The sequence below is a fragment of the Cyclopterus lumpus genome, chromosome 24, assembly GCF_009769545.1.
Source record: "Cyclopterus lumpus isolate fCycLum1 chromosome 24, fCycLum1.pri, whole genome shotgun sequence".
Taxonomy (NCBI): Eukaryota; Metazoa; Chordata; class Actinopteri; order Perciformes; family Cyclopteridae; genus Cyclopterus; species Cyclopterus lumpus.
Genome location: NC_046989.1, coordinates 11,139,132 through 11,152,115, shown reverse-complemented (window position 1 = coordinate 11,152,115; position 12,984 = coordinate 11,139,132). Strand labels below are relative to the sequence as shown.

At 41.1% G+C, this 12,984-nt stretch overlaps 2 protein-coding genes across 4 annotated transcripts in view; one reads left to right on the top strand and one right to left on the bottom strand.

Moving 5' to 3' along the window:
• syne1a (spectrin repeat containing, nuclear envelope 1a) overlaps nt 1-1,788 on the top strand; it is a 79,443-nt gene extending 77,655 nt beyond the window's left edge. For all 3 annotated transcript variants that reach the window (XM_034527046.1, XM_034527047.1, XM_034527048.1), the window contains one exon: nt 401-1,788. In XM_034527046.1, coding sequence (XP_034382937.1) covers nt 401-680 — 280 coding nt within the window. In that variant the 3' untranslated portion in view covers nt 681-1,788. The remainder of the gene's footprint in view (nt 1-400) is intronic.
• Nucleotides 1,789-1,829: 41 nt separating this feature from the next.
• On the bottom strand, nt 1,830-12,860 carry esr1 (estrogen receptor 1). Its single transcript, XM_034527049.1, has 9 exons — nt 12,332-12,860; nt 11,164-11,432; nt 10,343-10,459; nt 9,521-9,702; nt 9,186-9,339; nt 7,099-7,237; nt 5,975-6,108; nt 5,119-5,302; nt 1,830-3,477 (listed from the first exon to the last, which is right to left on the bottom strand). Exons 1-9 carry the CDS (start codon nt 12,766-12,768, stop codon nt 3,165-3,167), a joined length of 1,929 nt encoding a protein of 642 aa, XP_034382940.1. The 5' UTR covers nt 12,769-12,860; the 3' UTR covers nt 1,830-3,164.
• Between the last annotated feature and the right edge of the window lie 124 nt (nt 12,861-12,984).

The window sequence follows — 12,984 nt, the reverse complement described above, 5'->3', positions numbered from 1 at the left end:
GTGTGTGTGTGTGTGTGTGTGTGTGTGTGTCTCTGTGTTCAACTTTGTGGCTCTCTCCATCTCTGACGGTTGAATCTGGGTCTTTTTGCTGCATTTTCACTTTCCTTCCTGTTAAGTGTGTGTGTTGAGTTCATTCATTTGTCAGACTTGGGTTAAGTAGTATTTGCAAACCCGTTTGTTTTAGACTATTTTAAATGACAGAATCGCTAGATTTATTGCATCTACTGATGAAGGATGATCAAGCTATGACTGTTTTTAGTTATAATGTTCTGATTCAAACCCGTGAGGTTAGAGCAATTGTTTTATTTAAAACACAATATCAAGCGATTTCTACCTGATTTGCAAATACTAGTGAACTCGCGTCTGTTCTCTGCTGTAACTGAACTCTGTCTTCTGGCAGCCGGAGCAGATCACCAGGCGCCGCTGGCTGCGTTTCCTCCCATTCTGACCTTCCGGATGGCGTCTCCTCATCGACCTCCTCCGCCTCCTCAAAAGGCCAGTCCTTCCTGCTGCGGGTCCTCAGGGCTGCGCTTCCCGTCCAGCTGCTCCTTCTGCTCCTGATCGGCCTGGCCTGCCTGGTGCCCATGAGCCAGGAGGACTACAGCTGCCACCACGCCAACAACTTTGCCCGCTCCTTCCACCCCATGTTGCGTTACACCAATGGACCTCCGCCCATATGAGAAGCAGCCGAGTATCCTCCTACTGCTTCGCCAAGGACTCCACTGAATGTTTCCTCTTCACCCAGTGCCCTAAAGCAACACACGCCATTATGCTTATGAAGTCATTCAGAGGTGATATGAAGACTTCTCTCTGTAATATTGCACACCCACTCTCCTGAGATCACCTCAACCCTTTAAGTCCACTCTCCAGATTAAATGGACCTTCATTTGGAGAACCCCTCTCCTCAATCTAGATAGTTCCTGTTTTAACCTAAAATGTGTATATTATTTTTTAAGGTTTATAAAGAAACCTGATAAATAGTTAAAAACAAAGCGTTATTTATATTACTGTATGTTGGGAGCCAAAGTCGACCGAGCTTTTAGTCCATGATATCCAGTGCTGCTACTATTTATTTAGCATTCAATCAGTTTATAGATTGTTAGTATTGATTAAGCTAAAGAACCACCTTGTGTGGGATATTGTACCTGTAGACGTGCAGTAGTAGCAATCATTCAGTCTCGGATGTGAAGAGTTTGTTTCCAACAGACACATTTGAACTATTCAAACCTAACGACTGAAGCAGCACAGAAATCAGCTCAGCAGGAGTATTTTCTGAAGGATGAACTTGAAACATGTTATTGGAAATGTCTTTAAACGGCGGTGATGCTCAAATTGGACCCAATAGCACTGACATGAGCACTGTCGGAGGTACTGCTCTGAAGCCGTCCAGCCAAGACGGCCGACTTCTCTCCCCAATAGCCAAGGCCTTTATTCCTGTTTTTTATTTCAATATTTAATTATTTGGGGCAAATCTGATTGGAAAAAAAAACAGCTCTCAACTGATAAGTCTGTTTGTTGAAATGCCTTTTGAATACAGGCACTTATTTTTGTATCTCTGTTTGAGCATGCACTTGAAAGTCCCCTGCTTTTAAGAAAGCCAAACAATCACTGGTAGTGTTCTAGTAGACGGCTGCGACATAAAATAGTGAGCTTTGTAATAACTGCGATAAGTATTCTGCAGAATCTGTAAAAAATGATGAAATATGAAAATGTTATTTATGTATGTACAGTTTGCTAATGCCCACTTCATGAAGAATACTCTTTGCAAATAATAAAACATGATATTTACCTGTGTGTACTTGACTTACGAACACAAAAACAACTATTTTCCCCATGAATGCGTTTATTTATGCAGTAAACAAATGACATGTCAGTTCAGGTTTGACTGGATCACACTTCACAACTCAAGTGGCCAAATTAATTAGTTTTACTTTATGGAGGCTTTCCATATTTCAGTGGCAAAGACTCCAGATTTGACTACTTGAAACTTCACTAACGTCATCTTTTGTTTAGCATTTCTTTCCTGGCAACATGCATTTTTTTTTAGATTAACAGCTTTAACTATTGATCATTGGAGAGATGTCCAACTATTTGGCAATTTTTAAAAGAAGAAATGCCAAATAGTCGCTGGTTGCAGCTCGTCAATTGTGACCGTATCAGAAATGTTCTTAATCTGATGAAACTGTCCATTTAAACAAATTAAAAAAAGATTGCATATGTGCACATACATTACGATGCATTTTTTTGGAGGCGTGTAAATTCAGCAAACTCGACATGTAATCACCGAAATAGTGGATGAACAATAACTGGTTGTAGCTTTGAAGTGTTGAAGTGTTGTACAACTGCATCGTCCAAAGATCTATGCATAAAATCAGATTGGAGCCACTCAGTCTCTGCCACACAAACACAATTTGGTGCAGTAAGCATAAAGAACAAACCAACGACACACAACACGCTGTGGAAAGGGGGACGTTTCCCAACAATAAAGCTTGGCTTCCTTCATTATGTATTCAGTGTTTTAGGATTTGATCGTGCAATTTTTAGCTATTCAAAATTCAACAGATATATCCTGAGGCACTGATAATTTCACCATTAGTAGGATTTTCTTCCAAAATATATCTTACTTTTAAATTGTATGTGCACAGAAAATACAATACCTGATGTTAAGTCATTGACAATATTGGAATTTAAACAAAATAAATTAGCTATTTTAACCAGTTTTATCATAGTTAAGTGCATAATCATCCTTATTATGTAAAAGTAAAAATAAAGCCCGATAGCCCCTTAAAGCCCAGAGGAAGTGCTCTTTGGTCTCGGCAAACAAAATGAAAAATTAGCTGTTCGTCATTTCAAAGCTAACAGAGTGCCACAATATGACCTCACACCTGCAGTTTTGATAATAATAAGCTGTACTTGTAAAGTTGTTAACGGCCGACTCAAAATCACAGATATTATGAAAGGCAGCATAAAAGATTAACTGCATTGACGCTCATATTGTAGTAAATTGGAGTAGTGCAAAGGAAAAATATACAACTACACTTAATTTATAAATAATTATCTCATGAAATTAATTAAAATACAACCATTATATGTCATTCCCAAGCCCCTCTCATTCGGTACTACACATATCTATGACCTTCAGATGATGCTTGCTGTGCTCTGTCTCATAGGATGTGGGTGCAATCAGAAGGGGATCCTCCATACTGCAGGACTGTGGGGGCCCTGCTCGGACTCTCGAGGCTGACTCGGGGTCCTGAACCGGAGCCGGAAAAACCTCCTGAAAAGCCGACACTGCTGCCGTTGTTGTTGTCGTCGTTGCTGCTGGTGGAGAGTTGCTCTCCATCAGCGTTGAACCACGGCTCACCTGGTTTGTCCGGGCGGTGGAGGCGGTGAGCGTCCAGCATCTCGAGCAGCAGGTCGTACAGAGGCACTTTGTTCTTGCACTTCATGCTGTAGAGATGCTGCATGCCTTTGTTGCTGCAGAGAAAGTAAAAATAAAAAGGGACATGAGGTAATACGCACTTTATGAATCAGTAAGTTTATGAAGGAAGCTAGTTTCAACCAGGAAGGCCAGTATAGTGTGTCATTAATATGTCATAAAAAAGCCTTAGTATAGGATATCATGAAAATGTCTTTAGAAATGTATAAAAAATTGTACATCATGAAAATGAGATTAAAAAGTAAAAAAAATACAAATGTCATATCAATGTCAGGAAAAATGTCCCAGTACATAAACAGTGTTATAAACAGCATGTGATACAAAGGTCATGAAAAATGTCACGGCATAGTATGTCATGAAGATGAGATTAAAAGGGGTTTTGTATAGTATGTTAGTATTCTTAAAAACTGTCAAATTAATAGTATGTCATGAATTTCATTAATAAGGTCATAAAATTGTCATTAAAAACATTATAGTAGAGTGTTTCAGAAACATTTCGAAAAAATGTCATAGAAGACATGATTTAAAAGGTCATGTCATACAAATGTTATGAAAAAATCTTTAAAACTGTCAAATGAATAGAATGTCATGAAAACGTATATTAATATATTGTATATTGTCTTTAATAATGTCATAGTATATTGTGTCATTAAAAAAAAATTATAGTATATAAAATATCATTAAAATGTAAAAGAAAATGTCACAATATAGTATGTCATGAGAACATAGTATATAGTGTAGTACATCATAAAAATGTCATAGAATAAATATCGTAAAAAACAAAGCCTTTGTGTATTCCTACCATCTCTGGATAACAGTGACCTTTGTGCAAAGAAACTATTTTACATTGATTAACACACCTACGTGAGTAAAACATCATGTTCTAGAGTGAAGAGAACCCAGATCAGCCCTAGAGGAAGTCACACCACCTTTTGCTCTTTAAAAGACCCGGATTGAGCCATAACATGCCAACTCCCCCTGGACCAGAGAAGCTTAGCCCAACCCACACCTCATGTTGAACTGTTATTTCCTGTAACCCTGAATATATAATTGTATATAATTGTATATGACTGTATATAACTGTATGCAATTGTATATACTTGTATATAACTGTACATAACAGTATATCATTGTATCTAACTATATATACATTATTTCTTTAAAATGGCATAGCGTAGTGCATGTTATGGTGTACTATGCCATAGAAAAATGTCACAGCATAGTTTCTAATAAAGAAGTTATAGCATTGTATTTTTTTTAAAGTTGTATAGTTTGACATAAAAAAAGTTATAGAATAGTATACAAAATAAAAATAGGAGATAGGAGGCGACTCAACAAAACAAACATATGTATTTTTTACGGATGGTCCACTAGTCAACGTTAATCTGGTACGTAATTGTGCAATAGCAATGACGTAATCAACGGCGAGAGGAAATAACGCGAGTAGTGTCCGAGAGTGTTTTTACCATTTTGCCATAAAACTCACTACATCCTCCATAAACTCACTCCTCCACATAGAACGCTCTGATGGTCAGTAGGGATAATGAATGAGGAGTCATTTCAGACACAACCATAGTTGACCCGGAGGTGAGACAACGCATCTTTTAAATGCCTATTAAAGCATCCATCTTTTAAGCTCCCACTACTTCAAAGAACCACTGTGGATTAATGAATTTCACCTCATGTGTCTGATGTGGGAGAGCAGGAGGAGCAGCTGGGCCTGCCGTCTCGACTGCTGCTGAACCGGGCCGCCTGATTGGCTGATATGATGTATGAGTGTGTCAGTGATGGTGTCCAGCATGTGCTGAACTGCCGCGGTGTCGTGGAGGGGCTCCATCGTGCCTGTGCAGAACGAGAAGGCACCTGACAGAGGAAACACACAGACCAACTTTAAATTTGACCTTTCTGTTCGTAAAAAGAGACTTCAGTAGGAGTAATACATCTCATAGACACGCTCATGTGCCAACAGGATAAAACTCACTCAATCTGCAAAAAAAAACAACGATCTGACTCACATGGAAATAAGAGCAGAGCATTAATTACAACAGCAGTATTGCCCAGACAGGAATTAAACGTTCATCAGGCTCCATCAGCTGTACCAGCTGTGTCATCCCGTTGATATTTCAGTCTACTCAGTTTCTAATACAGAATATCTCAATCTCCGGGACAAACACAGGCCTCGTTGCCTAATGTTGTCATGGGAACAGTTATCAGGCATATTGAGGGTACAGGCCTTTCCAGAACACTCTGTTCGCCTAATGTGCCTGAGTAGCGTTCAGAGCTACACCTCTATGGGTGGAGTTTGACACTGTTTAATATTTACTGTCGGCAAGAAAAAACGTAGACCTGCGACAAAGTGGTGTAGAATTATTAAATCATGGTGGAGAGCTTTTGTATTTATGAGGGAAGAGTCTCTTCCAGGCATTAGTTGACACTCAGTTTCTCTGAAAATGTTTCTCAAGAAGCTGACTCAAATTGTACACACAAACACACACACACACACACACACACACACACGCATGCACGTTGCCTCACCGGAGTTAAGCAAGATGATAGCTTTGAGACAAACAAACTCCTCAGGTTTCAGTTTGAGCAAGCGGAAGCGGGAAGCAGTGGCCAGCAGCATGTCAAAGATCTCCGCCATGCCTTCGACGCAGTCGCCTTCATTCCTGGAGAGCAGAGTGAAAGAAAACATAGCGGAATGTTTTTATTTCTCTTTTTATTTTGTATTCAAAATCTTGAAAGTCACACGAAAGCCCAAGAGCCCAAGATCTGAGCTGCAGTGCACCAACGCTAGAAGAAAAAAAAAACTGAATTCATCTGCAACCATGAAACTATCCAAATGGACTGAATCCCTGCAAAGCTCCATTTGTCAGCACAGTTGAAAAGTGACAGAAAGATGGATAACATCCAGTGGTTAGAGCGCAAGTGGAACTGGACAGCACAGAGCCGAGGCAATTTGTCCACCCCGACCCATGCTGTTGTAGTCATCGTGTCCATTTGGTGAGGACACTCATACAGAGACATACAGGTTTTAATGATAATACTCAATAATACACTTTTAAATCAAATGGGACGATCGGACACATCAGAGGATAAACGCTGTCTGGCTGCATGCCTCCCTCATCCTTGTCTCTGTCTCCAGCTCCCTCTCTTTTTCACTCAGTTAGATCCTGTGGTTTGGCCATCTTGTTTACTTTGAACATGGGGGGGAAATAAAGGGAACAGGCTGTGCCTGCAAAGCACAAATCCATGTATGCATCTCTATGTTTTTGTCCTCTCCGTTTGTCATTTAGCTCTCTCTCTCTCGCTCTCCCTACATCGTTCCTCCTTTTCCATCATTCCTTGCATTCAGTCCTTGATTGAATCTCTGTCCTGGTTGCCGGCTCAGCACAGTAATGATGAGGGTTTATTCAGGTGAGAGAGAGGCTGCTCTCTACTCCGTGTAATTAGTCTTTCACTCTAAGGCGGGCGAGTTGCAGCGGCACAATGGATGGAAAGGTGTGAAATGGAAAATCTACAATGCTGATGTTTCACTCATAAGATTTGAGAGTGAGAGATATATAAGAGAAATAGAGAGGAAAAACAGGTACAGAGAAATAGGGTATGAGAGAAATCTGTGCATGTCATAGAGAAGTCAGGTGAGTCTTCCTGGCTACCTGTCTAGTATTAGGTCCTGGGCAAAGATAAGTTTGCCAGGGCAGTGGATGGACCTCCAGATGAGCCCGATCATCAGCACCTCCAGCCATGAGCTCTCCAGCAGCTGCACCTGGTCATGGAGGCCCAGCTGCAGGAAACCTAGAATAACACACGCAAAGTGCAATCTTACATTCATTCTGGTGAAAGGACCGAGGTGATCCACACCCACAGTAGATTTAACACGTTTTATAGGGTAACAATGATTTCAAGATTACATTTGCGGGCTAAAGAAATACTATTGGTCCATTGATCCCAATTAAGACTATAAAAACCTTTGGATGATATTGCGTGCATTCAGCTTCTGAATGTCTGACATACTGCTCCTCAATGCTTTTTGATTTTCCTGTAACGCCGGTACTGCCCACTGGAAAATCACATGATTTAACAGTACGTTGATTTCTTCTTCTTACATCGCTTTTGGTGTCAGAGTATTTACACATGGCACAATACCTGCCCTTATATAGTGTTTAAGGGGCATAACCTATGATAATAATAATAATAATAATAATAATGGGTGAAACCAGATATGGATTGTCAAGAATGTTTGGTGCATCTGGAGTGACTTATCTTAGCTTTTCTCTTAGAAATAAAATTCTGAGAAAATAGGAGACACATTTTAGAGAATGTTGCTGCATGAGACCTAATATCCGTGTTATCCTGATCACAGATGTGATTTGGAATAAAGACCAAATGGTGTGGGGAATATAACAAAGTTTTCTTGTGAACCTCCATCCCTTTTATAAAAAAAATGGGAATGGCTACTTAAATTAAACCACCTGCAATCTCTGCACTCTTACGAAGCCTTATTGCTGGCACTCGCCGTCTCAATTTATATGTAATTACAGCCAATTCACTCCCATTGTCCCACTCTGTACCCTGTTTGGGACCCCTCGCAATTAAAACTGTGTGCCTTTGGCTTTTAGTGACGCACAAGGTTTTAATACCTCAAAATCAGGATTTACTCACTTAGGGAGCGTGCGTGCGTGCGTGCGTGCGCGTGCGTGCGTGCGTGCGTGTGTGTGTGTGTGTGTGTGTACGAAAGGGTGATGTGTCATATACTGCATTTAGACTCTATGGGGGCTCGGGGATTGGCAAAAACAATCCTTTCAAAGGTGATGACTGTAATAGCCATTGCTGTAATTGCTCCGCATTTGTGTGTGTGTCCATGTGTGCTTCCACAATAAAGGTCTCCCGTATGTATCAAAAGCTACAAGCAGAAGCAAGAATTTTACTTTGTAAAACTGGATGTTTTGGATCAAAGGGCTTGATGATGTCAATGAACCTTGAGGAAATTAAGTTTGCACAGAGAGGCTTTTATTTCACTTGGAATCCTGAAATCCAACAATTTTATAATCCCAATATTTTGCTCTACAGTTTCTGAAGGGAAGACATTTGTTAGCGTTCTTTATTTTTTTATGTTTTCAGTAACTGTATCGCTTATCGGGCTATTTTTTTGTAATCTTTTTTTTTATCATTCAAAGCAGTGAATGATAAAAGGGTAGGGGCGCCTGGGAAAGTGGGCCAAAGAGGCCTGTTAAAGGTATAACATGCAACAATTTCCTAAAATACGATGTATAGACTCACAATCCCTCTCAGTCATCACTTATGACCCACTAGAAACACAGCTGTCAACGCGACATCGCAACAAGTCTGACTTGTTTATAGCTGATTATTTAACTGTATGCTTACATGTCATTATGTTAGCCACTACATTGTGTACCATTCAGTTTTAGAGAACTTCTACACAAATGTTTCCCTTAATATTTATGGACATAATCTGTTAGACATCTCTCCTAACAAGGTATTTGCTGCATCTATAACCATGGTGTGAAAAGGACAGTTGGTTTATTTTGGACAATGACAAACTGTTATAATTCCCTACAGACAGATATGTTTGATGCTAATGGCCTATGAATGTCACCAGACACAATTTGCTCCAAAACATTAGAGTGCATTACATACTCAATATAAAAAGGGGTATATAGTGCTGAACACGTTTTTACTGAGTTAACTTGTGATGTGGCTACTTTAACAGTCTGATCAGTACCTGGAAGCTTCTTGGCCCAGGTAATCATGTGGACTAGCTCCTTATCGGCCATGCTGGTGAGCAGGGTCATCATGGTGACCTCGGTGTAGGGTCGGCTCAGCTTCTGACGAGAGCACAGTATCGGGGGCTCAGCACACTGGAGCAGGAGGAGCACCTGGAGAAGCAACCGGAGAAACCGGAAACAATCAAACCAGACAAATCAAAGCTGCTTTTCTTCAAATCGATTTAAAAGCGACTGCGAACATATCTCAACATCCACTAGCCACATGCAATGTAGTCATGTGTGAATGTTATATGGTTATCCACATTTCCTGTTTCTCCACATGAGTAAGCACCTGGTCGAGAGGCATGCTCGTCAGCAATGATTTTCCTGCAGCACAAGCACTGCTGCTGCGTTTCCTCCCGTCCTGAGAGGGTCCAGTCCGGGGCTCCAGGTTCTTAGAGCCCTTGTCTCGGTCACTGGTGCCAGTACGTCGTTTGTCACGCCGCAAAATACGCCCACGGTCCTTGCGCACACCTTAGACACCAAGTCGTGGTTTAATACATAATTATTTACAGAAACCAAGAAGAAAAGCCACAAACATGCGCCATACGGTACCACAGTAACTCGTCTGGCTTTTTCATGAACATCGCTCACACATAACTTCATATCCTGTTTTTACCACAAAGTCCAGCAGTGAAGATTACATGGATGCCTGTGTGATTCAAGAAGTATGAAAACAAAATGTGGGTGTGTTTTAATCAGTAGTCGTACTCCTTAAGAGGAAATCCCTTCAAGGTCATGTTAAAGTTAGTCTCAAGCTTATCTGCATCCACCAGGACTCTCATATGTGTGCCAATATGCAAGAGACCATGGTTAATAGATGGCAACTTTTAAATATAATAAGAAAAGGGCAATCAAATTAGCTTATTTTGTATTTTGTCGGCATTAAAACAATATACAGAAAAGCTATGTTCTGCAAAAAGAAAACAAATCACAGGAAGCGTATCTAACAAATTAACCAAAGAAAAACAAGTAAAAACAACAGTATAACCAATAATAATAACTCAATTTAGTAAATTACACCAAATTGGAAAAAGTACATTTGTAAAATTTTAAGAAATTCAAAAAGAGTTGTCTTTGAAAAGATGGGAAATCTCCTGGTGTGTCTACCCACCTCCTTTCATCATCCCCACTTCGTAACACTTCCTAAGACGGCAAGCCTGGCAGCTCTTCCTCCGATTCCTGTCAATAGTGCACTGATTGGTTGCTGGGCACATATAGTCATTGTGACCTGAAATAGAAGAAGATATATTACTTCAAGACCCCCGCTCCAGTGTTCAGTTCAGATTTATGTTATTTAGTAGCCAGGAACACGCTATTCCCATTTTAAAAGGATCTGAGATGGAGAAAATTAAAACTTGTCTGTAATTGCCATGGAGACTATTGGTTTCTTATGACCGGTCTTCCATTACAAGACTTGTCAATATGCCAGAGCGCCATATCACAAACATGGCTGTAAGCCACTGACAGAGGTTTTCTATCTGCACACAGAGACAGAAGTACATGGAGGTTGTACATTGCGTAGTATGAAAGACAAGATGCAAACGAGTTATTATGAATTATATATAACAGAAAAAACTTCAAATAAAAGAACCTACAATTTAAATTCTACCTCCTTAACTTAAAATCTCTCAGATCACATTGTATGCCATTTTTTCCCTCTTTTTCACATTTATCATGCTCTTATTTTCACAATATATGACCAGTTTGCTTATTTCTCTGTTGAGGCTAGTGGTTACACTTGGATACCATGAGCCTACTAAGCGGCTGGCGCATTAAATCACTGTCCTTAAACATCCAGTGCTCCCATTACGAAGTTAGCTATTGTACTGGTAATTGTGTTCTTTTAAATGGTTATAATTCTCCATGACAGACACAGTACTTCAGTCATTCCCAAAGGGTGACGTTTGGGAATAGAATCCACAGATTACCTACCCTGGATGCTCCTCTTGAAGAAGGCCTTGCAGCCCTCACAGGACCACACCCCGTAGTGATACCCAGAGGCGTAGTCGCTACACACAGCACAGAAGCGCGTATCTTTGGCCATCTCAAAGCCCCCGGCCCCCGCTCCGGCCCCCGCTCCGGCCCCCGCTCCGGCCCCCGCTCCGGCCCCCGCTCCGGCCCCCGACTCCCCCAGACTGTAAGACTCGTCACTGGTGCCGCACTGGTCCTCTCTGGGAACCGACTGCTGACTGGATGGGACACTGGACATGTCACAGGACGTGGGTTTCAGATCAGTTTAATTATCTCTTAAATTATGACGCAGATGAAATAATGTATACATTTTGTTTCTTGCCAACAATATAGTTGGACATTTTGTCAAAAATTACTCTCATAAATATATTTTATCATAAAAAGTAAGCCAGCAAATACTTATTTATCATACTAACATTTACCCCACCAACTTTAGTTTGACAGTGGCAGAGACAAAAGCAGAGTACTATTTTCCACCTGAGCCAGGAAGCAATCTGTACGTGTACTTCACTTGTTCTTACATATTGTTCCTTTCTCAAGGTCTTTGACAAAGTCCTTAATCTCTGGAATTAGAAACCAGGGCAAAGCTTGATCCCTTCTATTGAGATAGTGGCCTTGTTTTGTTTGCAGCAAAAGACAATGCCGTTATATAATTATGTTTTGTTTAACTACTTTGTGAGGACTGAACAGAATGCCATAGCAAATTTGTAAAATATATTAAATACAGTTATGTGGCAAAATGGCTTACAACCACTCATTAGCAAACACCAAATCAGTAGAGACAATACAATAAAATGATGGTGATAATTCATTCCTTCATGGATATTATTCATTGTGCTGGAATCACGGCAGATTGGGCAAAAGAAAATGGGGAAACAAATCTCTGATGTCGATTGAGTTTCTTTGATTGCAATTCTCTTTTCAGTTAAATAATCATTAAAGCACAAACAACACTGTCCAAACAATCAAGTAATGGACAAAACTTCACCAACTTAACTTAATTATTTTTTTTAAATGAAGGCAATGATTCCTACTTGTTGATGCAAAGCCTCTAAAAGTAACTTCTTACCAAGCACACAACAAACACCTTTGTCGACTGTGGGGATAAAGAAAAATGGTATTCCCTCACCTGTAGACATGTGTTGAGGTGGTTTCCAAATAGTGGTGGCTGGGTGGGTGCAAAAAGGGACTGAGTCGGGGGCTGGAGGGTACAAACACTAGAGGACTGGCTGGCCCACTACCCAGGGACTGAAGGCTGCCATCTGAGGGTGGTCTGTGGGAGTCCAGAGGAGCGGAGTAGTAGCCAGGGGTGGAGTGGCTGTAAAGAGGAGTCGGGGCAGGGGTGGGAGCGGCATAGTCGTATGTCCCTTCCAGGAAGTCTACAGTGGCTACCCCTCCAGACCCCCGGCTCTCTTCAGGGTACATGTCACTGAAGTGGGCACGTGGTGGAGGCGAGGGATGTTGCGGGGAGAGGGTCTCCAGTTCTGTGAGGGCTGGGCTGATCCTGGGTCTGACTACTGGTCCACTAGGTTGTCTGCTCTGCACTGGGCTCTGCCTGAGCGACATCACAGCACAACTGCACTGATATGCAACATGATTTAGACTTGCTCTCCCAGTTGCTGGGAGGGGGAGTGGAGATGAGCGCTGCTCTTCCTCTCTCTCTCTCTCTTGCCTTTATTCCAACAAAGCCCGTCCGGCAACTTGAAGGGTCCACTATTCTTCCAGTCTCTTTCCCCTATCTGCCTTAAGCTTCCGCCCACCAAGCTCACTGCAAAAAAAAGA